Source organism: Sapajus apella, unplaced genomic scaffold (genome assembly GCF_009761245.1).
Source record: "Sapajus apella isolate SASKATOON/1434 unplaced genomic scaffold, GSC_monkey_1.0 scaffold44, whole genome shotgun sequence".
Taxonomy (NCBI): Eukaryota; Metazoa; Chordata; class Mammalia; order Primates; family Cebidae; genus Sapajus; species Sapajus apella.
The window spans coordinates 589,420-616,163 of NW_022436984.1; the positions used below are offsets into that span (position 1 = coordinate 589,420).

At 45.1% G+C, this 26,744-nt stretch overlaps 1 protein-coding gene across 2 annotated transcripts in view; it reads left to right on the plus strand.

The window, feature by feature from the left end:
- The window catches only part of DPYSL5 (dihydropyrimidinase like 5), a 98,651-nt gene that overhangs the window by 56,496 nt on the left and 15,411 nt on the right, over positions 1–26,744 (plus strand). For both annotated transcript variants that reach the window (XM_032301266.1, XM_032301267.1), the window contains exons 3-8: positions 17,560–17,718; positions 19,954–20,133; positions 20,952–21,020; positions 24,068–24,112; positions 25,173–25,248; positions 26,449–26,605. In XM_032301266.1, coding sequence (XP_032157157.1) covers positions 17,560–17,718; positions 19,954–20,133; positions 20,952–21,020; positions 24,068–24,112; positions 25,173–25,248; positions 26,449–26,605 — 686 coding nt within the window. The remainder of the gene's footprint in view (positions 1–17,559; positions 17,719–19,953; positions 20,134–20,951; positions 21,021–24,067; positions 24,113–25,172; positions 25,249–26,448; positions 26,606–26,744) is intronic.

A 26,744-nucleotide genomic window follows, 5' to 3' on the forward strand; every position in this document is an offset into this window, starting at 1 on the left:
CCGCTTCACCTCACAGCTCTCTCTATGCCTCATGCCCTGTCCCTGCAATGGCTCCCTGTTGTCTAAGACATCAAGTTTGGATGTGTGGATCTTCCCCTGGGCAACCCCTGATCTGACCTTGCCCTCTCATCGACCCTTTGCCCTCCCTTCGACCCCTCATGGCCAGCTGCTCCTCACATGCACCCATCCATCAGGAAGATGCCCCCATGGACATCCCATGCTGCCTGTTGCCGTCCCTCTCCACCCCTGCACAGAACCCCTCCATCAAGGCGAACACCCTCTCCTTGTATTCCTCCTCCAGCTAACCTAGCTACAGGACGTCACTTTCTTCTTGCCAGCAGAAATAACTTGTCATCTTGAGGCTTTCAGATTGTTTCCTGTGTTAAATTTGTTTCTCAGCAAGATTGAAGACCCTTTGAAGAGCAGAGACGACAATTGAACTTGTTGCCGTAGAACCCACATAGCCCTAACAGTGTCATCAACATCCAAGAAATGGATGTGAGCATGGAGTGGGAGTTATCAGCACAGACTGGGGCTGTGAATGCTGGAGTTTGAATTTCAGCTCCACATTCACTTGCTGTGTAATGTGGGCAAGTTAATCTCTCTGTCCCTCCATTTTCTTATCTGGAAAATGGAGATTATAATGGTTTTTTATAAGTCCTAATTGAGTTATTATTTATAAAGAACTTGGTGCTTATTAAGCATTATGTGAGTGTTTGTTAAATAAATAAATAGATCATGTTGATCAAAGTCAGACGCCTTAAAAATCCATGTGTACTACAGTTTCCTCAGGAGCATACATATTGAACAGTTAAGCATCAAATAGAACCTAAAAGAATTTGATTTCATTCCTACCGTTAGAATTTCTGTGTGTGTTTTAGATTTCGAATGGAGCCTGATAGTAATAGTGATAAATTCTAATTAATTTTCTCTCTTCTCTTTCTCTTAAAGGCAGAAATAGCCAGTAATAAACTCTGCAGGTATCAGGAGCTATTTAAAGATGTCCTGCTTCAGACCAGCTACTTGCTTAACAAAACCTTGCTGGCAACTTTCATTCTACGTGTACATTAATTGGCAGGCCAAAATGTAGGCCAGGTTGATCCTTCTTAGAATGTGAGTGAGGAGATCTACCATTTCTCATAAATTTGCATCTCTAGTATTAGGAAAAAAACTTCCTATGGTGACCAAGCACCTCCTCAACTTCTAGAACAGTGTTTTCAAAGAATTTATCAATGCAGATTATTGCATTTTTAAAACCTTTGATTCAGAATAAAATGAATACACCCACTTTGATTGAGCCCAAGTGTCCTGGAAATCTTCCATGTTTAGTAGAAGAAGCTTTGCTTTGTGCCCTCGACTGCTGGGGTTTACAAAAGGAAAAAAAGGAAGAAGAAAAATATATACTGTATGTACACTTAGGTGATATATATTACACATGAATGACATTTTTCTTCCTTTTTTCTTCCTCTTTTTCTTTTCTTAAATTAAGATTATGTCTTTTTTAATATTTCAAAAAATATTTGAATATGGCCTTTTCTCAGTTGGAAATATCTGTTCTCCCAAACCTCACAGAGGTCACCTTTGAAGTTGTCGTATTCCTATGTTGAAAATTAGGGACATATCTTGGAGTAGTTCATTTACAGGTGGAAATGTGCGTAGGTGCTGTACCATTTCCCCTGGTTACTTTCAGTCTCATTGTTCCCCGAGATTATCACTGCAGCCAGCCACGTTTTTCTCTGCTTCTAATGCTTTTTTATTTCTTGTTGACTAAAACGGAAGCCCTGTAAGGATCTTTAATTAGTGACTAAATGAATATAAAACTGTGGGTCTACTATTTTAAGAACCTTCTCACTGACCATGATTTCTCACTCATACTGCACACACGTCACACATACCGTCTTACATTCACGTTCACTCTCACACACACAATTATAGAGCTGGAAGTACCATTAGAGATTAATAAATCCTACCCCTACTCCATAAATAATTTTCCTGTTTAGACTTAAACTATCTACAGTATTCTCAATTAATATTTTAAAATAAAATTAAACTAGGTGGGGCTTGGTGGCTCACACCTGTAATCCCAAAGCTTTGGGAGGCCAAGGCAAGAGGATCACTTGAGGCCAGGAGTTTAAGACCAGCCTGGGCAACATAGTGAGACCCCCATCTCTACAAAAAATACAAAAATTAGCTGAGCATGATTGGTGTGTGCCTGTAGTCCTAGCTACTAGGGAGGCTGAAGCAGGAGGATCACTTGAGCTCAGGAGTTTGAGGCTGAGCTATGATCATGCCATTGCACTCCAGTGACACAGCAAGACCCTGTCTAAAAAAAGAAAAATAAGTTGGTAAATGTTAGTGATCTCTACTCTTGGGAAGAGTATGTATAGAAAGAAGAAGATCATGATTAGGTAACCTGAGAAGCCACCTTTTTTAAAAAAGCAACTTAATCGAGGTATAATTAATGTATGACAAGCTGCATATTTTAAAGTTTGGTACATTTCATACATCATGAAACCATCACAATATAATAAACATATCCATCATTCCTGAAAGTTTCTCTGTGTTCCTGTAATTTAACCCACCCTCACCCCAGGTTACCACTGTTTTCTATCACTATAGATTAATTTGCATTTTCTACCATTTCTATATAAATGGAATAATGCAATATGCATTCCTTTTTTTTTGTCTGATTTCTTTCCCTCGGTATTATTAATTTTTTGGCTGTTACAGATAAAGCTACCATGCACATTCATATACACGTATTTGTGTGGACATAGGCTTTTATTTCCCTTGAGTAATTAACTAGAAGTGGAATTTGTCTGTCGTATGGTAGGTCTACATTTAGCTTTTTAAGAAATTGCCAAACTGGTTTCCAGAGTTTTGTAACAATTTTTTTTTCCCCATCAGTAGTCACTCCATCATTTCTACCACTTGTTGCGGCCAATCGTTTCCATTTTAGCCATTCTAATAGGTGTGTAGTGGTATCTCAGTGTAGCTTCAATCTGTATTTCCTTAGTCACTAGTGTTGAATATCTTTACATGTGCTTATATACCTTCTATATGTTTTTGGTGAATTGTCTGCTCACACATTTTACCCATGTTTTAATTGAGTTGTTGGCCTTTTAAAAATCTGATTGTAAGAGTTGTTTTATTTTTTGTTTGTTTGTTTGAGATGGAGTCTCTCTCTGTCTCCCAGGCTGGAGTGCAGTGACACTATCTTGGCTCACTGCAACTTCCACCTCCTGGGTTCAAGCAATTCTCCTGCCTCAGCCCCCCAAGTAGCTGGGATTACAGGCACCCACCACCACACCCAGATAATTTTTTGTATTTTTTTAGTAGAGACAGGGTTTGGCCATGTTGGGCTGGCTGGTCTTGAACTACTGACCTCAGGTGATCTACCCACCTCAACCTCCCAAAGTGCTGGGATTATAGGGGTGAGCCACCATGCCCTGCCCAAGAGTTGTTTACATAGTCTAATTACAAGTCATTTGTTAGATATATGTTTTGCAAAATTTTCTCACAGTCTGTTACTTACTTTTTCATTTTCTTAAGTGTTTTTTGAAGAGCAGTAGTTTTTAATTTTGAAGTCCAGTTATCTGTTTCGTTCTACTTCATGCTTTTTATGCTATAATCAAGAAATCTTTTCAGAATCCAAGGTCTCTAAGATTTTCTCCTATGTTTTCTTTTAGATGTTTTTAATTTTAGCTTCTACAGTTCAGTCTATGATCTATTTTAAGTTAATTTTTATATATGGTATGTGGTAAGCATCTATGTTCAGTTTTTTTGCAAATGGCTATCCAATTGTTCCAGCACCATTTGTTGAAAAGATTATCTCTTGTCAAAGATCAATTGACCATATGTGTGCCAGCCTATTTTTGGACTCTTCTCTTTTGATCTCTTTATCGATTTTTACACCAATATCACAGTCTCTTAATTATTATAACTTTACAGTAAGTTTTGAAAGCAGGCAGTGTAGGTCTCCCAACCCCATTCTTTTTCAAAGTCTTATGGCTATTCTACATCCTTGGAAGCAAATAGTTTAGTGCAGGCTGCAAAGTAGAAACATAGAGATATGAATGCATTAACCAAGCACTTGATAAACATTCTCAGTCCTTAGCATGGTCCCTTTCTGTTTGCTAAAAGTTAGGAATTTTCTTTAAAATTGTCTCAAGTTATTTGGAGGGAAAAACCTGACATGATTACAAATATTGATGTAAATATATTATCTTCATATAATCCATGTCTAATTAAAAGTAAGTTACAACAACATCGGGGGAAGAGCTCATGCTTCCTCTGCCTTAGATTTAGAGTTGGTGGAGAAGACGGGTAGGCTGGGCACTCCTGAGAGGACTAAATTGGGATTAAACTTTTCCTGGAATGGATCTAGCCACTGAGCCATCACCCCTGTCCCTTTCCTTCGGTCAGGTTTCCATTCTTTATGATATCCTTTGTTACCTTCAGGCCTGGGCTCCAGCTTCTCTTTTCTGGTTTGGGGCTTTGATTCTCATGCTGTCAAGCAAAACACACCCCAGGTCTTAAGTTTGGGAGACCACTTTGGCTCCCACTCTCTAATGCCTAGACTTAGCAGCCATCAAAGAGTGTCTTTTTCCTACCAGGTGAAAATACAGTGCTCAAAATGAGTTGTGTTCAGCCCCTGAGGGGATCTGGGACCCCAGACCCCCGAGCTGGTGCATGGCAGCACATGGCTCTCACAAGATCTGAGGTTAGGCATCCATCCCCCAACCTCTCTGCAATCGGAATGCACCTGAGCCGTCAGGCCCACCCATCACAGCACTTCCACACCCATTCATCGCTTATTTTGATCTTTGAAGCCCCCTCAGGGAGATCTTATCATCCTTCCTTTGCAGGAGGAAAGCAGGGTCCCAGAGAGGTGAAATAACTTGCTAAGCTAATCAGGGCAGGAAAGGCCTTTCTGCTGCCCACTGACTTACAGCCCCTGTTCCTGGAAACCATGTTTCCAGGGGGGCCTCTCAGCAGCTTTATGGCACTGTCACCCTGTCATCCCTTAGGCTTTGGGACTAAAATGAGGGTCTTGCCACGTTGAGGCAGCTGAGGGATGGAGAAACCGTAGTTACATATGTCCTACTGCTCTCTGGCATCCGTGGGTAGGCTGGATGTTTAATAAACATCATCATGGCCTGGTGGCCTATAAACGTCCCTTTTTGGGGTTAGAAGGGGCTTTGCTAAGGACGTGGGTGACAAAGGGCCTCTCAGTGTGGCTCTGTTTCAGAGCAGCTCTCCGGAAACTGGCAGCCACATTCCCTATGCCACACAGCTCCTCTGAGGAGCCTCTCCAGTCTCCATGGAAACTGCATGTCGGGAGCCAGCCGGCTCCGTACTGTGGCTTTGTATTAAACACAATGAATTTAAATTGGATGCTCGGCAGTGAAGATAATCATTCTGAATTAGAGAGAAGCCTGGAGCTCCTCATTTCATCATTTTAAATGTTGGCACAATTCTCAGTTTTCGCCCTGTAATTCAAGCCCAAGCCACACCTACCCCTCTGTTTCTAAGCTGCAGTTAGGTCCAATTTCACTTGGGTTTTTCTCCATCCTTTGAGGAATCTTGGAGCTGGGGAGCCCCTCCATCAGGCCAGGGCCACTCCAGCATTGTGTAAAAGAAAGCAGGGGGCTCTAGAGTCTGGCTGTGTGATTTTCTCAAGGCCCAGTTTTCTTACCTATAAAATGAGAAGAGTAATTCCTACCCTACGGAGGCATTTTAAAAAATTATTTATTGTGGTAAACTACATATAACATAATATTTACCATTTCAACTATTTTTAAGTGTACAGTTCTATGGCATGAAGTACATTCACATTGTTATGCGACCATCACTAATGTCCACCTCCAACACATGGACAGTTTTCTTCCCCAACTGGCTCTCTATTGATGAGGCTGAGAGAATGAGAAGTTTCCATTAAACACTGATTCCCCATTCCTCCTTCCCCTAGTCCCTGGCAATCACCATCTTATTTTCTGTCTCTGAATTTGACTACTCCAGGTCCCTCATATAAGTGGAACCATACTGTTTTTGTTGTCTTGTGACTGGCTTATTTCACTTAGCATAAGGTCCTCAAGGCTTGTTCATGTTGCAGCCATGTCAGAATGCCCTTCCTTTTCAAAGCTGAGTAATACTCAGTTGTACGTAGATACCACATTTTGCTTCTCTGTTCATCTGTCTATGGATACTTGGGTGGCGTCCACCTTTTGGCTGCTGTGAATGCTCTGAACCTGCTCTGTACAAATACCTGTTTGAGTTTCTGCTTTCCATTACAGAGTCATTTTTGAGAATCAAATAAGATAATAAAGAAGAAGAACACTGCACATAGTAGGCTGTCAGTAAATGTTCATTTCTTTCCTGAAAGCGTGTTAAACCCGGGAGCTAATGCCACAGTGGCCTGATGACTTCAGTGAGAGTGATGTCACTTTAGCTAGCAGGCTGCTTCTATATCCCTGGGACTCGCCAGTCTCCATGTCTGGGAATTCGCCCAATTCATTCCAGGGCTTAAAGGAAATGTCTTAAGCACGGAAATGTGCCTCATGTCTCACCATAAAAACCATGCATGCTTTTACATTTCTCCCACCAGTGGGTGTTCATGTATTTCTAGTTCTAAAATGAAAAAAAGTGTTAGAGCTGATATATATACTAACTAATCAGTGTTCTATTTTAAGTACACCCTCTGGGAGACCCTGAAGCTAGGGTGGGATTGCCCCAGGCTGGGAGGTTCTGTGCCGAGTTACTATTTCGGCAGCAGCAGACCAGTTTTCAGTATTACAGAAGAGTGTGGGATTTAGAGTAAAAATACCTGGATCACAGCCTTGGCTGGTCTCTCAAAAACTGAGAAGATGACCATGTCTGCTGCACATAGTGGCTGTGAAGATTAGCTGGGAGAGTACCTCGATGCACTGATGCAGGAGGCAGAAAGGGGCCAGGTCTTTGGGCTGGTCTGCAGCCTTCCAGTAGATTCTCTCTGGCTCTAGCTTCATCTAAAAGCCTTCTATACGGGAGCACCCCCTTGCTGCTTTGAAACCCTCCAGTGGTGAAAATTGCAGACCTCGGAACCATCTTTCCCCAGGGGGGTCCTCTAGTCTTCCCAGTGGCTGTCAGAGCAGCCCTAGAGCCAGCTCCCCTTTGTACTTAGGAATTTGTGACAGAAGGGAGGGAGAGGCAGGGGCTCTTGCACAGCCTCCTGACCCGTGCATGACCTGGCCGCTCCCTACAGCTTAGCGATGCTCTTTATTGATGAGGCTGAAGGGAGGAGGGGAAGCAGGAGTTTCACACCAAATCACAGACCTTTCTCTCACTTCTCAGCAGTGGCTGCTGGCAGTGTGGAGTGTGCCTGGCATCTGTCCACCTGTTGAGCAGGAGCCAGGGCAGACTGAAATCAGGGCTTCCTGAACAGATGTGTTCATTGCCTGAGACAAGAAAGGTCCCTGGGCTACTCACCTATGGCGAGCAGGAACTCAGGACTTCCAGGGAGGGCCTGCATCTTAACCTCTAAGGGAAGCTCACCTCTTCTTGAAGCCAGTGAGCCCAGGAAGTTTCTGTGCCTTGGTAAGAGGCTTGGCTTGGCTTCCACAACCCCATACCCCCTGGGCTTCCTCCTACTTCTTTGCAGTTCTTTTCCAGTCTCCTTCCTGGTATTGTCTTCATCTTGATGCTGTCCTATGCTATGGCCTCTCAGGGTCCTGTTCCAAACTGTCTCTTCCTCTTACCCATCGTCTTCCACTAAGTAATCTGTTACTGATGACTCCCACTTTAGAGCTGCAGCCTAGCCACCTCTGCGTACCTCCCTACTGGGCATTGTGCCATGGATGCCCCCAAAGCCCAACCTAACACGCTCCTTGTCTTCCACACAACTCCACTCCTCTTCCAGGGATACCTCCTGCAAGGAATGGTACCCCATCCACCAAAGCCAAGCCTACTTGCTAAAGACCAGGGGCCTGCTAAGGGATATAGCCAGAACCCAAATCCAGGTCAGGCTCCAGAGCTCAGGCTTCTCCCACCATTGCCCCTGCCTCATGTACCATCAGAGAAGTCAACTGCATTTCTAACAAACTGAATAATGCAAATGTCACTCTGAGCCCCAAACCAAACTCAGCATGCCCTGGGACCCCTTCCCATTTTGTGGCTGTGCTGGACTTCTGCCTGGATCCCTTTGTCAGCCATCCCTGACCCCTGGGCTCCCAGCTCCTTAGCTCTTCCAGACTTCTTTCTCTGCCCCAGCTCCTGGTTCAGAGTGGGCCCATTACAACAGCATGGTAACTTCAGCCAAACCCTGTTACTGCCTGTCTTTTTGACTCTGCGGTGCATTTTCCAAATGGTTTTCCTAAGCCTCATCTTGGCTCAGACCAACATTCCTGATTTCCCCCAAAACCTTCCATCCGGGATTTTGGCTTTATTTCCTGTTCTGTTAAGAAGTCTGGGACAAAGGGCCTGTGCTTTCTCAGGTCTCCTCCCAATTTCCTCTGATCACCTCCATCTTTATCCACCCCTTCCCTGAATGAATGGGAAGAAGGTCCCTCCAGCCTAATAGATGAGAATATCAGCCCTCAGTTTCCTCATCTGAGCAACGAGGATAATAATGGCCTCTATTTGGGGGAGAATTAAACCAGCACGGGAAGTGCTTGATGATGTTAATTATTAGCAGTTTTCATCAACATGTGAATGTCCCTTAATCAGCTCTATTCCCATGTGTCTAAAAATTCCCTTTCCCCTAAGTTTGATCTTCCCTCTCCTGATGCCATTTTTTCAGCCACCCAGGCACAAAGCCTCCCCTGTTATTTTCACCTCCTCATCTGTCATCAAAGCTTGCTGCTTCTTCCAAGAAACATGAATCACATATGTCTCTTCCAACCCAGCCTCCATCAGGTCCGTCCTCATCCCAACACTGCCCTTGAGCTTGCACGCTACAGCCAGAGTATGTTGCCAAGTCTGAAGTTCACATTCCTCCTCACCCCAGAGCCTGCTGTGGCTGCATGTGGCTTACAGCAGAGATCAGGTGCATCCCAGCTCCCCAACAGCCTCCCATCCTGGGCCATAGACATATCCAGGGATAGGAGTATGGTCCGATTCCTCTCTGTAAATGTGCTCCTAAACCCCACGCTCCCTAAATTCCCTAATTACCACCACCTCCTCCCACAGAAGTTGACACATTTTGCCCACCTGTTGGAATCAGGTTAACCAAAGTCCCCATAGTTGGTCCTAATCAGACCTGCCTCAGCCCAAACCTCAGCCTGTTCTCTGTCTTCCAGCTGTGCCCCTGACTCTTCTACACCATTTCCTACCCTGGAGCATCCTGGCCTGGTCAAATCATGCCTGCCCACTGCTCACAGCCTTCCTATCCTAACATGACCTTTCCTTCTACTGGGCTGCTTTTCTACTCGCTACTCCCCATTAGCATTGAGGAACATTGTCTCTTATTGCCTTCTAGTTTTAGTATTTTGAAGTCATTTCTATTAAAACTGAACTTTTCTCCTTTTCTGTTTACCAATTAGACTCTAAGCTCCTTAAGTTGCTCACATTTCTTCTTCTGGAGCATCCGATACAAGTAATAGGGGGCACGTAGTGTGCACATTAGTGCTACCTACAAATTATGCTTCTTGTTCCTCATGAATATTTATTGAGCTCTTACTATGTGCAGGCACTGGGCTAGGTGCTTTATATGCTATATCTCATTTAATTTTCATAATAACTCCATGAGGCATGTATTATCTCTGTTTTACAAATGGAGAAATGGAGCTCAAACAGATTAAGTAACTTGCTGAACATCTTACAACTAATAAGTGATGGAGCTGGGATTTAAACCTAGATCTGCCTGCCTGAATGTCTGATTCTTGTCAGGATATGACAGTATTAATGTGCTTTAAGTGGCAGGTGGATTAAGTATGAGAATTTTTTTTTCTCAAAATATATTGTGGATTGAATGTTACCTGTTTTCTCTATAGAAAGTTGAAAGAATGAAGTGTGAGTTTTAGATACGATAACATTCAGAGTGAGAGCAAAGTAAGGTCAGGAAGTGGGACCATGCCCTGGATGATGTGGTAAAGGCGATAGACCCAGAACGTAGGAGTGGAAAGTAAAAGGAAGTTTATGGGTGCAATCAATTACAAATATGCAATTTAGGGAAAACCTGTCAGCTGGGTGAGCTCAACAGGCTGCAAAGTATCAGTCAAGATAAGGCCTGAGGGCTCTACGTAGCCAGAGGGGAGAGAGAGTGGGGAGAATAAGTCATGTGTCTCTTGGATGCCCTGGAAGAGGCTGTTTTCTTGAGAAGTATTTGATAGAAGGTGTTGGCCTTGGGTGTGGGGTTGGGGGCTGGTACAAAGAGGATGGAGTGGTGGTCAGCATGCAAGCTGCCTGGAAGGGGATCATCAGAGAAAGGGTCAAGAGTCCTCAGCAACTCCCCACCCGTGTGAATTAGCTGAGTTGGCAATGAAGCCCAGTGTAAGGCCATTAATAGCCTGGTCCCCCTACATCAGGCCAGGGGAGGTGATAAGCTAATGGCTGGACTGGCCACACAATTTGCAGGGCCCAGTGCAAAAGGAAAATAAAATAAATATCAGGTTCCTTTTTTAAAAATTATTAAGAATTTTCAGGTGGTGACAGCAGAACATTAAAACAAGCCAGACACGGTGGCTCACACCTGTAATCCCAGCACTTTGAGAGGCCGAGGTGGGCAGATCACCTGAGGTCAGGACTTTGAGACCAGCCTGACCAACATAATGAAATCCTGCCTCTACTAACAATACAAAAAAATTAGCCAGCACGGTGGCACATGCCTGTAGTCCCCAGCTACAGGGGAGGCTGAGGCACAAGAATTGCTTGAACTCAGGAGGTGGAGATTGCAGTAGCTGAGATCATGCCACTGCACTCCAGCCTGGGCAACAGAGCGAGAGTCTGTCTCCAAAAAAAGAAAAAGCGCAGAGCCCTTCTAGCCCTTCTGGAAGTGAAGGGCCTTGTGCAGCTGCATGGGCCACATGCCCATGGAGCTGGCCCTGGATGGTAGGCTTGTGATTCAGGATGGGAAAGGTGTTCCCTGCATGCCAGGCATGGTTCCAGGTGCCATACATCTCACTTGATGAAAGAAATAGTTGGACCCTTCTTTTGGGGGTTGCTGACATCCCATGGTGATGTTCAGAGCTAGCTTTCCAGAGGGCCAATAAGTAGCCAACAGAACGCTGAAGGTGAAGGAGGTTACTGTGAGCAATAGAGAAACTACCAAACTGGTTATTGTTTTTCTCTTGTACTTCGGGAGGATGTGAATAAAAGATGGAAGATAATTTTAATGTGAAAAGAAAAGGAAGTGGTTCAGCAATTCCAAGAGAGGCAGATCCATCTGAACAAATGATAGCTTTTCCAACAGCATTAAGAGATGCATACGTTTGCATTGCACTTACTAGTTTACAGAGCATATCCACTTGTCATTTGATTCTCAGTGCAGTGTTGTTCCCTCTATAAAGATTGAGTTGGCCTTAATCTATATACATCCTAGTAGTAGCAGATCCTGCTTTTCTGATTCTAGTTGCCTCCTCAAACATACACCCCTTTTTCATAATTAGTATGAAAATATGCTCTAGGAAGTCTCTCCCCTTACCTCAATGAAAAACTCCATGAGTTGACTGTAGCCCAAGTGCCTTCTCAATAGCAGAGCACAAAGCTTGTGCCTTGACCAAGTGGTTCTTGGCCTTGAAGCAAGAGAACCAAATCTTGTGGGCAGGGTTGCTGGGAGCAATTGCTGCAGTAAATTCAGCAAAACATATTGCAGCAGCAGGGCAGTCCTGTAGAAGACGGTAAGAGAGTGACTCTTCAAAGGTCTTTGTCCTGTTAAAGCTGGAAGTGACCAACACATTGTTCTCTCCAACACTGTGATGTCAGCAAATAAATCCTACCTGAAGGGCCACAAGTATCTGAAATGTCTTTCCAACTTTCTAAGCTGGTCCCTGGTCAATATGGAGACCCCCATGTGTCCCCACGGTGGTCTGATGAACTTCTGAAGTATAAAGATGGCATTTATAAAAGGTTTAGGCTGAGTTCTCTTACAGGTTCCTGCTCCTTGCCAAGTGTATGCCTGGAAACTGTATCATAAAATGGATTACCATTAAATATATTGGGTTTTCCTAGGGAACAAATGAACATCAAATAAATCCAGCTTTACCCAGCAGTATATCCTAAATGCCAAAAACAAAATAATAGTGACCCTTTGAAATAGTAAAATGATATTTCATATTCTTCCAAATATATATAATGGTGCTGTGTCTTTTGATTAAACAAATGATTCAAACATCTCTGTTAATTTAACAGCGAGAGATGTCAGGATAAAAACAAATGCCCACATACACAATGGGAAATGCTTAGCTGGACAGATATTTTTTAAATGCTTATATTTTAAAAGTAAGGACTTGAGTCGATAAATGGGCAGTTTTGGTCAGCCACCAGGCTCAAGGAGGCCGTAGTGAGATCAGCTGTTCCATGATCAGGTCTGGAATAGTTGGAGATGAGGATGTTCTACAAAGCTGCAATTCTGCTTCCTGGCAGTGTCTACCTGGAATGTGGTCTCTGCTCATATGTGTTCAAGAATGCTCAAGTACTGTGTGAAGTTGTAAATGACCATGAACTTGGAAATGCATTCATACATGGATGCATGTTTATACAATGAATCAATTAAAAGGAATGAAATACATATACATAAATAAATCTTGAAGATAATATTGAGTACATGAAAACAATTTGCAAAAGAATATAGACAGTATGATAAGATATTTGTATAAATTTTTTAATGTTATGTGTTTACATAGTAAGAGCATAAAAACATAGATGGGAGGAATGTATACCATCTTCAGGGAGGAGAGGGATGGGAGTAGGATGGAGGGTGTTAGTTGTATTAAAAATATTTCTTTTTTTTTTAAAGTATCTGAGGTAAACATGGCAAAATGTTAACATCTGTTAAGTTTGGGTAGTGCATATGTGGGTATATGTTTTATTTTTTATATTTTTACTCTGAAATATTTCATAACTTCAAAATATTTTAAACACATTAAGCATGGCTAACTAAAATTTTAAATGCTGCAGTTTTAACTTCCTCCAAATTTATTTTTAAGTATACATTAAAAACTCATATATTCAGTTAAATTTTGGAAAAATAGAAAATATAAATTCCTCAGAATCTCATCACAAAAATAACTATTGTTGGCCAGGAGTGGTGGCTCATGTCCATAACCCCAGCACTTTGGGTGACCGAGGCAGGCAGATCAGTTGAGGTCAGGAGTTCGAGACCAGCCTGGCCAACATGGTGAAACCCCATCTCTACTAAAAATGCAAAATTAGCTGGGCATTGTGGCAAGTGCCTGTAATCTCAGCTACTCAGGAGGCTGAGGCAGGAGAATTGCTTGAACTCGGAAGGCAGAGGTTGCAGTGAGCCGAGATCGCACCATTGCACTCCAGCCTGGGTGACACAGCAAGACTCTGTCTCAAACAAACAAACCAAAAAATCATTGTTAATATTTTGGTCTATTAAATTCCATTTTTTTCCTTGTGTGTGGGGTATGTGTGTTTAAACATAGTTCCAAGCATTTTGAATCAAGCCTTGTTCACTCATGATAGCATAAAACTTTTTCCATGTTATGACAGGCTTCGTGAACATTATTTTTATTGACTTCCATTAAAGATCTTCTGCAGCGTACTTAACCAACACCATTTTTTGCATAAAAACAGTCATGAGCATTCAACAATCATATTCTTAAACATCATCCTTTTAAAAGCCTCGGGAACAGGATGGGCTGTGCACTGCTGCCGATTTCTATGAGGCTGTTTTGTGGGGGACAACACTAAAAAGGTCTGTCACATCTGTGCTATCACTTTCCTGTGAAGACAGAGCCTGTCAGCATTCATCCTGTGGGTCGGAACGGTACATATTCAAAAAGCCAACTCTATGTATGTCTCGCCTAAGAGGAAACAAGTCCTTGAACATCAGTGTGTGGTGTGGGCTTGCAAGCCTGCAGCGTGGGGAGAGGGGTGCAGGGAAGAGTTTGCTGATCTGATGAAACTCTTGTTTTGAGGCCTGGGGTAACAACGGTAATAATTATTCCAGATACTTATGTGCATGCCCCTCCCAGCTCGTAGATGCTCTCACATCCATTGCCACCTGACCCTCTGGGAACCCTTGAGAAGTAAAGTGCAGGTCAGGAGGCACATGGCTGCTCCTAAATTACAACCAAGACATGGGAAAGTCAAGGCCACCTCCTGTGCTTCCAATCCTTCCAGAACTCTTTTCAGTTCCTGTTCTTAGACCCAGGCAAAATGGGCCTCTTCCCAGGGCTCTGGATTCTAGGGTCCTCCTCAAGTCCTCCAACTTGCACCCCTGCCCCCTAGGTCTGGGGATTGTGTCTACCCAGACCTCACTCATCCATTCCTAAACTACACTCTGGATCCCTGGAATTCCCTGAGAAACTCCCAGAGCATTCCAGAGTCTACAGAAACCTACATCTCTCCTCCTGAGGGACAGACCAGCAATGTGTGCATACAAGGCTCAAGGCCCAAATTTTGCAGGAAGTGGACAGAGCTTAGGTCTGCAGGCTGTAGGATCAATTCAGGATGGGGGTGTGGGCTGGGGTCGTGGGCTGGGGGCAGGCACAGATTCTAAGGCCAACTATTCCTGAAGCGTAGCTCAGAATTTTAAGGACCTTGAGGATTCTAAGTTTAAGGCTGGCCCTTTTGGCCTTTATGAAGATATATTTGAGAGGTTAGGAGGATAGAGTATATCTGGTAATGGTGTTTTAGCTTGATCTATCTTTTGAGTGTCTGGAGAATCAGCACGTGATCCTCCTTTTCTCCTCTTGCCCTGGGACCCACATGATGAGGACAGCACCTGGCTCTTTTATCTTCACTGTGCTGTTTCCAGGTTCTCCTTTTTCTATCCAAGCCTGCAGAGGTACGGGGCGGGGGGGGGGTGCAAAGGAATGCAATCTAGAGCCACAGAAAAATGAAACAATTTAGTGTGTAAAACCCCAATATACATCCCCATGTGTATGTATACAAGCAAGAGATGCATTTCAGGACAAAATAGAGTACAACCACCTGCTGTGAGGATGAATCAGCCTGGCACAATCCAGCAAAATCAGAAATAGAATGCTGCTAGTAAAGCTACAATCTGCACGGCTCTCCTTCTTCCAGTTCCTCTGCCGCCCCCCTCACAGCTTCTGCAGGTACCACAGAACTACCACCCTCTGTTGGTTGCTTTAAACTATGCAGGAAGTCAAACCACCAACCTTCCCAGGACAACTGGGAACATTCTCACTGGCCCAGCCTGCATCATGGAACATCAAGGTTATGAGAGTTTTCACTTTAATTGCTGTTGGGCCACTGAGCTAATTTTTTTTTCAGTCCCTTATTCCCCAGCAATATTTTTTATTTGTGATCAAGGATTTAACTGAATAGAGAAGCATGGAACCATTAGGACAATTTCATGGAGCTCTTTCTCTCCCCTACAGAAAATGGAGATAAACACCTAAATTCTGGCTGGGTGCAGTGGCTCATGCCTGCAGTCCCAGCACTTTGCAAGGCCAAGGTAGAGGATCACTTGAGGCAAGGAGTTCAAGACCAGTCTGGGCAATGTAGGGAAACCTTGTTTCTACAGAGGAAAAAAAAAAATTTATATATATATATATATATATATATGTGTATATACTATAATATATATAATATATATTATATATTTTTAATTATTTAAAAATATATTTTTTAAATTATATATAATTATTAACATATATATATATTTTTTTTTTTTTTTTTTTTTTTTTTTAAATTAGCCAGGCAAGGTGGCACATGCCTGAGGTCCCGGCTACTCAGGAGGCCAAGGCGGGAGGATCACTTGAGCCCAGGAGTTTGAGGCTGCAGTGCGCTATGATTGCACCACTGTGCTCCAGCCTTGACAACAGAGTGAGACCCAGTCTCAAACAAAAACAAACACCTAAGTTCTGAGTAACTAAATACACGTTAGGACACTTTACCAAATCTGTTCCATAAGTGATGTTTTACTTAACCTTCACAACTAACTACTCAACAAGGAAGCCACCCTATTGTGTAGGTAAAGAATCTGCATCTCAGAGAAGTTAAGTAACCTGGCTGGGGTTATTCCAACCACGAGGGAGCAGAGCAGGGAGCTGAACATGGAGCTGTGAAGCACTGTAAGGACTCAAGCCATTTTTCACCAGAGAGAGTCACTTTGTGTTAGAGCCCTCACAAAGACTCTCATGTTATGGGGCTCTCTCTCAATTATTTTATTTTATTTTATTTTATTTTATTTTATTTTATTTTATTTTATTTGAGACAGAGTCTCACTCTTGTCACCCTGGCTGGAGTGCAATGGCATACTTGTCACCCAGGCTGGAGTGCAATGGCACGATCTCGGCTCACTGCAACCTCCGCCTCCCAGGTTCAAGCGATTCTCCTCCCTCAGCCTCCCAAATAGCTGGGATTACAGGCACCTGCCACCACACCTGGCTAATTTTTGTACGTGGTTTCACCATGCTGGCCAGGCTCATATTGAACTCTTGACCTCAGGTGATCCACCCGCCTCAGCCTTCCAAAGTGCTAGGATTACAGGCATGAGCCACTGTGCCCCCTCTCAATTATTTTAATTTAATTTTATCTTAAGTTTTGTTTGGGAACAACACATTAGCCTGAAATAGCCTTTGATCAATGCTAGTTTTGGAAGTTCACAGAAGTCCCCTGATCAAATTCACTTTTAAAAAGTTGAGGGGGACTCTCCAATAGAGATTTAGTCATTTTTCCTGGGGGTTCACTCTGTGGTTGCAAATGAGGCTTTTTAACGATTTCTTTTTAAAGTGGCAGAGTTGTGAATAGGATCAGTTTTCACTGATAGATTATACATGCATCTAAAAACCGCCTGTGTCAAACAAGGTAGATGAAAATGAAGCTCCTGTGCTTAGAAAAACTGAAGACAAAGACCCTGAGGTTGAAGATGCGTGCAAAATGTTTGAACAAAATTGCTTCGTGAAATTTGAGAGAATAAAACAATATATACAAATTAACATTTTATATATCATGGTTCAAGTATACGTGTGTAAGTAAGTAAATGTTATAAACAGATATTTGATTATGCCATCAATATTATGTTATTATATGATATAGCACTGTGTTATATATTACATGTAGACATTTGATCCTGTCATCTATAGAGTCGATTGGCTAAAAATCATCTGGGGAGAGAATGTCCTCATTGGGAAGATAGGCCTTAGGCCTGGTGACCCATGATGTGGTTTTTCCAACGCATCGAGCTGAAACCCCAGCTGAGGAAGGAGCAGGTTTGGGACCCACAGTCATGATGAAGGTGGCGCACTGGCTCCTGCACCTCCACATGGCTCTTTACAGTTTCCCAAACCTCGCTGCCCTTGGTCCTTACAGCCTCTTGTGAGGCAGGGCCTGTCTTTAAATGGACCATGAGGACCGTGTCTCACCACGTCATCAACTTGAGGGCAGGCAGGGCTATGACAAAACTGCCTTTTCCCATCTTCCTAGGCAGCACTCGTCGGAGGCACCACCATGATCATCGGCCACGTCCTGCCCGACAAGGAGACCTCCCTCGTGGATGCTTATGAGAAGTGCCGGGGTCTGGCTGACCCCAAGGTCTGCTGTGACTACGCCCTTCACATGGGGATCACCTGGTGGGCACCCAAGGTAACAATGCTGGTGGGATCCCAGAAGAAGGCATAAGTGGTCTTGTAGGCAGAGGGGCTGGTTAGGGTGCGGTGTTTCCTGCTTGTGTGGGGAGCCCCTCCCGCCACCATCCTAGCTCCCCACAATGCCAAAAGAAAACACACTTAGGATTCCATAAGGGGAGCAGGTGGGCCTGTCCTGCCTAACTTAATGAACCGCTTTCCGGCAGGTACAGGGAGGCCAAGGCCAGAAGCCAGAACTTAGGGGTGCAGTTTCCTCGCTGTGACCACAAGGCTCTTAGTGTCTCATGTGAACGTGGGGTGCCACTGACAGGTCATGGGCAGTGCTGCTGAGCAGTGGCCTGCTCATGGGCTCTGGTGCAGAGGGTCATATCCCATATCCCATTTGTACTGAGAGTCAACCACACTACACTGAGGTCTCCGAACTGAGGCTCCCATCCTGGCTCAGTACTGCCTGGAATGAATGGATGGCGGTACGCTTTTTTCCTACTGGGGCCCAGCTCCTGCTCTGAGACGCATTGAGGCTGTCCTGGTCTGTGACTGAGGCTGGCGCCCCCTGAGCCCTTCTCACTTCAGCCTCTCTGCCTCCTTTGTGTCTGTGCCCCTGGCTTCTGGCTTTCCTATTCTCTCCCTGCCCAGACCCCAGGGTCAGAGTCCGTCTCCTCTCTCCGGATTCCCACTTCCTTGCTCTTTCTAATCTACAGGCATTTCAATTTGGCTTTGTTTCTGGAGATTTTCTGCTTATTTGCCCCGGGTAGCAGTCTGGATATTCATTCTTTCATCAATTACTTATTAAGCCCCATGTACCAATACTTTGGTGAGTGCCCCAGAATCATAAAAATAACAAGCATTAGTAAGTTTTACCAACTTAGGAACTGCCTCTTCATTTTTCCTTACAAACCCACTTGTAGCTGCTGCTAATCAGAGAGTATATTCAGGGCGGCTTGAATCTGTGCTCCCAGGTGGCCATCCTCAAGTTTTGAGCTCAAATAAACTCTGTTCTTAATCATAAAAAAAAAAAGAAGCTTTACAAAGTTCTTCAGTTGCAGGCCCTGGTGTAAAGGGCCTAATACCCTTCTAAGATGATAATCTAAAGCCTCACTATATTTCTGCCCTCGGGTCTTAGCCTTGAGTTGGGGGCTCACCTGATTTCTTCATTATTTCTGACCTGGCACTTACAGAAGACCTTGGAACTCCCTAACCCTCAGATCATGAAGGCCCCTCCTCCTGGTACTGGGCCAGAGATACAGATCCTGCTGAATGTCAGCCATTTCTTATCTCAAATGGGGGTCTCCTTTTTGGACATCCTCCTGGGTGAGGGGCCTCTACCTCCAAGCCACTCTACTTCCCCTGGAGCTGGCCTGGAATAGAGGGTCTGCTCAGGTTCCCAGCAGCACAGAAGCCAGGCCAACCCTCCCTAATTTCCCAGAGCTTATGGCGACTTTCATGCATCAGGAGTTTAAAATTTTGTTTTACAATAATCAAATAAATGTTTCTTCTTATAGATGTTAAACATAGAAAAGAAGCACATAACCCAAAAACCCCAAAATGATCGCTGTCGTTAAACTTCTTTCTTTCCAGTCTTTTTTCATCCATGCTTTCACTGAGTAACTATTTTGCATAGATGTTAGCATTTTCTATTTTGCTGGGAAGGATTCATGACCAGCAATGTAATGGCCACTTAATATTCTACCAAGTGGATGAATGAACTTATTTTCCTGTTGTCCGGCCAATATTGCTTCCATGTTTTTCCTAGTACAAATAATGTTAGGAATATCCTAATTCTCATAACTCTGTTCACGTTTGACTTTGTTCCTCAATTTGGTTTTCCCAGGGCCTCTGGATTTTTAGTGTTAGCATACCTTCTTTGTAATGCCAGGGAACAGGCCACAGGAATCAAAATCATTAGTCCTATGTTTACCATTAAGGCTGGTTTGAAGACAGACACACAGGACAGGCCTAGGTGACGAGAGAAATATGCCTATAAAGGTCACAATGTGGCTCCTAAATGGTGTCATGTTGACAATTTTCACAGTACTTCTGCATCCATCTGCCCAGGTGACCTCACAGCAGCCTGTAGGGTGGGAGAAAACTGAGATAGAGAGGTGGGTGGGGGGCTGACCGACAGCCTGAGCTGGGGCAGGCCCCACATCTCCCCCATGCTGGGCCAGCGTCTGCCAGTCCCCCTCTTGGGTGTCTGCCCTCACGCAACATTGCCTTTGCACTTGTTCTCCAGGTGAAAGCAGAAATGGAGACACTGGTGAGGGAGAAGGGTGTCAACTCGTTCCAGATGTTCATGACCTACAAGGACCTGTACATGCTTCGAGACAGTGAGCTGTACCAAGTGTTGCACGCTTGCAAGGACATTGGGGCGATCGCCCGCGTCCATGCTGAAAATGGGGAGCTTGTGGCTGAGGCAAGTCTGCAGCCAAGAATGTTGGATGGAGGGACACCAATGGAGACAGTCCTCAGGGGATTCCTGACCACCTATCACTGATCCCACAGGATTCAGACAAAATCATTTGTAAAAGTGTGAGGTGTGGACACCCCAGCTGTCAGATCTTGGTCAGAAAATCCAAACTGTACTACTATCTGTAAAAAAAAAAAAAAAAAAAATCTCTTTTTATGGTTCAGAAAGTCTTCTAAATCTTAGGTGATGATGTCTTAATTCTAATGATGTGAGATTTAAATTTCATTATAGCAGAAAATTTGGAGCATCTCTCAGACATATTTTTAATGAGATTTGACATACAGAATAAGTAAGAATCCGCTTTCCACTTGGCCTTTTCAGAGGATCTGAGACATTAAAGAGATCTACTCATGGCCCCAGGAAAGATGAGCCTCTGTGCACTCTCCTAGGTCTTGGGGTAAGGGCTAGCTTAGGAGTTGCTAGAAGCTAGAGATTTGTCTCGATTTCCAGAGAGGGAATTCTGAGTTTGAAAGAGTGCTTGTCTTTGGTGTCCCAGGCCTGTTGCTAGTTATAATACTTAACTGTATTTTTAAGAGAACAATGTATGTTCGGTCATTAAGAAGTGAGAATCAGGAGAGCCCCACTGCATGGGGGGCCCTGTGCATGCTCTGCCTTCTTTAGAAGATGAACGTTGCAGAAGTGAGAAAAGAAGCAAGCCTATTGAAACAGGCTATATCTAGCGTATTTCACTGTCCCTTGGGTTCAATATTTTCTTATGTGGTATCTCTGATTCTCTCCATTTTCTTTCTCTTGCTGTTATCCAGGGTGCTAAGGAGGCACTAGATTTGGGGATCACAGGCCCAGAAGGAATCGAGATCAGCCGTCCAGAGGAGGTAAGAAACAATCCCTGTGGTCTTTGTCAGCATCTCTTATGTAGATTGACAGAATCTTCTAGGATGGAAGAGATATCAAGCATGTAAATTAGTTGGGCATGAGGGCTCATGTCTGTAATCTCAACATTTTGGGAGGCTGAGGTGGGTGGATGGCTTGAGCCCAGGAATTCAAGACCAGCCTGAGCAACATGGCGAAACCCCAACTCTCCTAAAAATACAAAAAAATTAGCTGGGTGTGATAGTGCATGCCTGTAGTCCCAGCTAACTACTTGGGAGGCTGAGGCAGGAGGATCACCTGAGCCTGGGAGGTTGAGGCTGCAGTGAGCTGTGAGAGTGCCATTGCAGTCCAGCCTGGATGATAGAGTGTGTATATATATATATATACACACACACACACATACATGCATATATACACACACACACAAATACACGCGTGTGTGTGTTTGTGTGTGTGTGTTGCATCATTTTCTCCACGGGTGAAATTCCCATTTGATTCTGATTTCAAGGATCTGGGATAGACAATGTCAGCATACCTGGGGTCGCTATGCCCAAAACTGAATCGAGAGACAAAAGACAAACTGAAAAGGCCTTCAGGTGTTAGAAGAAATTTCAAACTATGGCCGAGCTTGGTGGCTTACGCCTGTAATCCCAGCACTTTGGGAGGCCAAGACAGGCAGATCACCTGAGGTTGGGAGTTTGAGACCAGCCTGACCAACATGGAGAAACCCCGTCTCTACTAAAACTACAAAAAATTAGCCAGGTGCGGTAGCACATTCCTATAATCCCAGCTACTCGGGAGGCTGAGGGAGGAAAATTGCTTGCATCCAGGAGGCAGTGGTTGTGGTGAGCCAAGATCGCACCATTGCACTCCAGCCCAGGCAATAAGAGTGAAACTTCATCAAAAAAAAAAAAAAAAACCAGAAATTTCAAACTATAAACTCTGCCTTTAGGGGATGAGATTCCTTTGAGGAGGAATACTTTGGACCAGGGGCCCCCAAACCTCAGGTCATGAAAAGGTACAGGACCGCACAGCAGGAGGTGAGCATTAGGCAAGCTGAGACCCCCCTGAACTCTGCCTCCTGTCCGAACAGCAGTGGCCTTAGATTCTCATAGGAGTGTGAAGCCTATTGTGAACTGCGCATGTGAGGGATTTGGGTTGCGGGCTCCTAAAATGAGAATTTAATGCTTGATGATCTGTTGTCCAGACTGGAGTACAGTGTCACAATCTCAACTCACTGCAACCTCCACCTCTCAGGTTCAAGGGATTCTCCTGCCTCAGCCTCCCAAGTAGCTGGAATTATACAGGCATGAGCCACCATGCTGGCTGGCCCTGAGGTGGAACAGTTTCATCCTGAAACCATCCCTCCCTACTCCTCGCCACCCTTGCCCCACCCTCGTCCATGGAAAAATTGTCTTCCACGAAACCGGTCCCTGGTGCCAAAAAGGTTGGGGACTGCCGCTTTGGACCCTTTCCACCAGAAACATACAAATCCATGCTCCTCCCCGTAATTACCTGCTGAGATGGTCATTCAAAGCTCTGTTTTCCTCCTTCCCTCTGGCTTTATCCCTGCACACAGTTTTGCATGGTATTGACACAAATCCCCTACAGTCCCCCTGCTGAAGAATTCTGCTGTGGAGGGACCACATTAGATGAATAACGCTTTCCTGCCCTATTACCTTGTTCACACATTCTCTACTATTTTGGGGGAGGGGGAAAAACTTCTTATTTCTTCAAAGCCTAAAATGCATGTGGGTGGTTGGATATCCATGAGGGATTGGGTGGGGGGGCCTTGAGGGACAAGGAGCAGGACACAGGATGTGGTGGTACTATCATTACCCAGAAACCAAGATGGCCCACAGTGGGTCCCCTGAGGAGTCCCCCTCACTGCCCTGATCTGTGCCTGTCTATCAGAGCCCTTCAAAATAGGTCCTGTTTGGCACTTCTGAATTGGTAGAGAAACACATACCAGATTTGACGGAAACACGGAGGGGGTGCCTGTGAGAACAGGAGTGAGTAGGGGGTGGACACACACACATTATACTTTCTTTGTTACTTAATTCAAGGGAAAGAGCAAGACTTTGGCTGTAGTGGTCATAATAACAATAATTATCACTACCATTATCTATTGCTTAAAGGTGGTGGGGGGATCCTGGGTCTATGCCAGGGAAGATGTTGCTCCCCAGGTGACATTTGGCAATGTCCAGAGATATTTTTGCTTGTCCCAACCTGGGGTCCGGGAAGAGACCACTGGCATCTAGTGAGTAGAGCCCAGGGATGCTGCTAAACATTCTGCGATGCAGACACCCCAACCATAAAAAAATTATGCAACATGGCTGGGTGCAGTGGCCCACAACTGTAATCCTAGCACTGGGAGGATATGGCAAGAGGATTGTTTGAGCCCAGGAGTTTGTGACCAGCCTGGGCAATAAAGAAAGATCCCCCCATCTCTACAAAACATTTTTACAATTAGCCAAGCATGGTAGTGCATGCCTGCAGTCCCAGCTACTCAGGAGACTGAGGTGGGAGGATTGCTTGAGCCCTAGAGGTGGAGGCTACAGTGGGCGGTGATCATGCCACTGCACTCCAGCCTGGGAGATAGAGTGAGACCCTATCTCAAAAAAAAAAAGAAAATTATGAATTATACAACTCAAATGCCAATAGTACCATGTGCAGAAACCCTGATCTAGACTAATTTCCGGAGACTAATCAGCCACTATTCTCCTTTGCTGCAGTTCTGAGGTGGCTATGGAGAGAATACACCAGAAAACAGGAAGAGATGTGCCCTTGGGTTTTTGTTTATTTAATTTTGTTTCCTTGCCTTTTAATTAAGCCCCAAGTAGCATCCAGCAAGGACAGGCCTGGTATTCTAAGACCTAGGATTCTCCCTCACCATGAACCAAGGTGGTTGAAGTTTGGTGCCTCTGCCCGGGCTTTGCCCCGAGCCAACCCCTGTGGGTGCAGTTGCTCGACGAGGGGAGGGTGTGGAGTGGGTATGCTTGGAGGAGATGGTGAAGTTTGGTTTCCTCCTGTCCTTTGTTTCTAACAGCTGGAAGCTGAAGCCACTCATCGTGTTATCACCATTGCAAACAGGGTAAGTTGCCCAATCTCCACTCTGGGATTAGAAACCAACCTCTACAGACAGCCCCATTCTGCTCTGGGAGCCAGCGCCATGTCTGGCCCACAGGACCCCAGAACTGTTTGCTGACTGAGCGCTGTCACTCCCCCTATCCTTGCATTCACCCTTCTTCTTGCCACCAGCTTTCCATTCCACCACACCAAGCCTACTGAAGCTCAGCCCATTGCTCACATGTAAACTCAGGCCAGCTCCTAAACTCTACATCCTCCTAATGTGATAAGCAAAGAGAATCAGAATAACGTCTGGGGAAACAGAATTTCCCAATTGCACTTTAGAGCTCTGGCAGCAGGACAAGGACATTGTTTTATTGTCATGACAATAGTTATTTTATCAATTACTTCCTGATGGAACTCACCCCTGAATAGGGAAAGACCTGAACAACAAAAAGGCAGCTCCTTGCCTTTTAGCTCAAGCATGCGCTCAGAGAAGTTAAGCTGTGGACTGTGGTTGTATAGCTTAGTAGAGAAAAAGCTAACCAGTATTACAGTCCAGGTGTCTGTTCCCAAGGTCAGCCTTCTCTTGCCTAGACTCTAAACCCTTACCCTCGTATTTTCTTCATTTCCATGGTGCATTCTGTCTACTGATAAGCAGCCTTCAGACAGAAGGCATCACAATTTTAGATAGAGTACACAACTAACTCTAGATCATCACGTTTATGAACAGGAAATTAAAATAGGAAAAAGAGCCCCCCTCTTAAATTGCAGTCATGGTTGTCAGATGGGAGAAAATGTGAGGTTCAGACTTGATGGTCTTGAACTTCACAGGCTGGGCTTCCTGGTGGGCCCTGGTGCTGGAGGCTGTTCTCTGCCCCCTCCTCACCACCACCATGCAGTTCCTGCAGCTATGCCCTGAGTTAGCCTGCATTCCCCGCTTAAGGACTGTCACCTTGAGGGTGGGCTTAGTGACGCAGGGGGAGGTGCTGGTGCCAGGACTGACTTTGCCAGGGTTATTCTGATGCTTGTAAAATTTATGGGTCAACCCTCCCTCCCTACTTCCCACTGTTTCTTGTGTTTAGACTCACTGTCCGATCTACCTGGTCAACGTGTCCAGCATCTCGGCTGGTGATGTTATTGCAGCTGCTAAGATGCAAGGTGAGTCCATAGGCTTGGCTGGATGGAGCAAGTCATGTGGAGGGACTGGAGACGGACAGGGCCCATCAGCCATGTGCACTCCTGGCCCTGGCTCCTGAGACCAGGACCTGAGCCAGCCCTTCACTTTCATCTGCCACCGTCTTCCTCAGAGCCGCCCTGTGCTAGCCTGGCTTTAGTCAACTAGAACGTGAGCTTTTTCTTGTGCAAATTTGTATGCATAACAGCTTTGTGGAAGTGTCTGTCACTTCTCCTGGGTCTGGTAAAATTTTCCAAGTTTTAAACCCACTCATTAATTAGTGTCTTTTTGGCCTCATAGATTTTACTAGCCGTTGCCTTGGCAACTAACATAAAATCCTGGACCAGTTTCAGAAGGCATTTCAGGAGGTGTTTGGGAAGTCCCTAAAGAAAGAACAGTGTGTAGGCCTAGCTTCCCTTTCTAGCCTCCCAGAACCCTGTGTATGAGCCTCAAGGGACACTTGTATGGCTTCTGTTGCGGATCACCTGGCTGTACCTAAAGGCTTGCAGATGCTTGGAGTCCAGCTCTGCTCCTGGTGCTGGTGAGGGCCTGGCAGCAGGAGAAACTAAGTCACAGTCACAGACCTGGGAATTTAGATCAGAAGCAAGGGCATCCCAGCCTTTGACTGATTCACCCTCTAGATCCCACCACCTGCCTCTCCCCTCAACTGAAGCTCCTTGGAGGGTCTCACCTAGATGGTCGTCCCAGCCTGGTGACTGTACTCCCACCTCCTGTCTCCCTGTCCTCCAGCCCTACTATGGAGCCTACCCCAAACCATTCTCTTGAAGCTGCTCACAGCACCCTGCCTGTCCAGAAAACAGCCTAGACTGCTCCTTAGCATGGCATTCGCAGCCCTGCGTGACTGTTTACCCACTGTCAAGCTCCATCTGCCAACAGTACTCTGCACACAGTAATGCTCTGGGCAAACCAGACTCCTTAAAGTGCCATATGGTGCTGCCAGGCCTCAGTGCCCATGTCCCTTTGTCTTCCTTGCCTAGGTCAGCAGGAGAATAGGGAAGCTCTCTGGGCTTGAACCCACCTGTGCTCTCAAAAGCCCTGTGAGCTTGGGTAGGTCTCTTCCTATCTCTGACCTCAGCTCCTTCACCTGTAAAATGAGAGGCGCATCCAGCGGTTGCTTGGGTTCGGTGGCTTCCTGGTGATGGTTCTGACCTTTCTTCTTCCAGGGAAGGTTGTGCTGGCAGAGACCACCACCGCACATGCCACGCTGACAGGCTTACACTACTACCACCAGGACTGGTCCCACGCAGCCGCCTACGTCACGGTGCCTCCCCTGAGACTGGACACCAACACCTCCACCTACCTCATGAGCCTGCTGGCCAAGTAAGGCATTTCAGCAGCAGGGATGTGTACATCTTTAGGGAGACGTCATAGAGGCTCCTGGAAACATCTGAGCTAGGTTTGATTTCACCGTGCCCATAGGATGATTGTGCTTTTCTTACCTTCTCCAAGCCCATCGGAT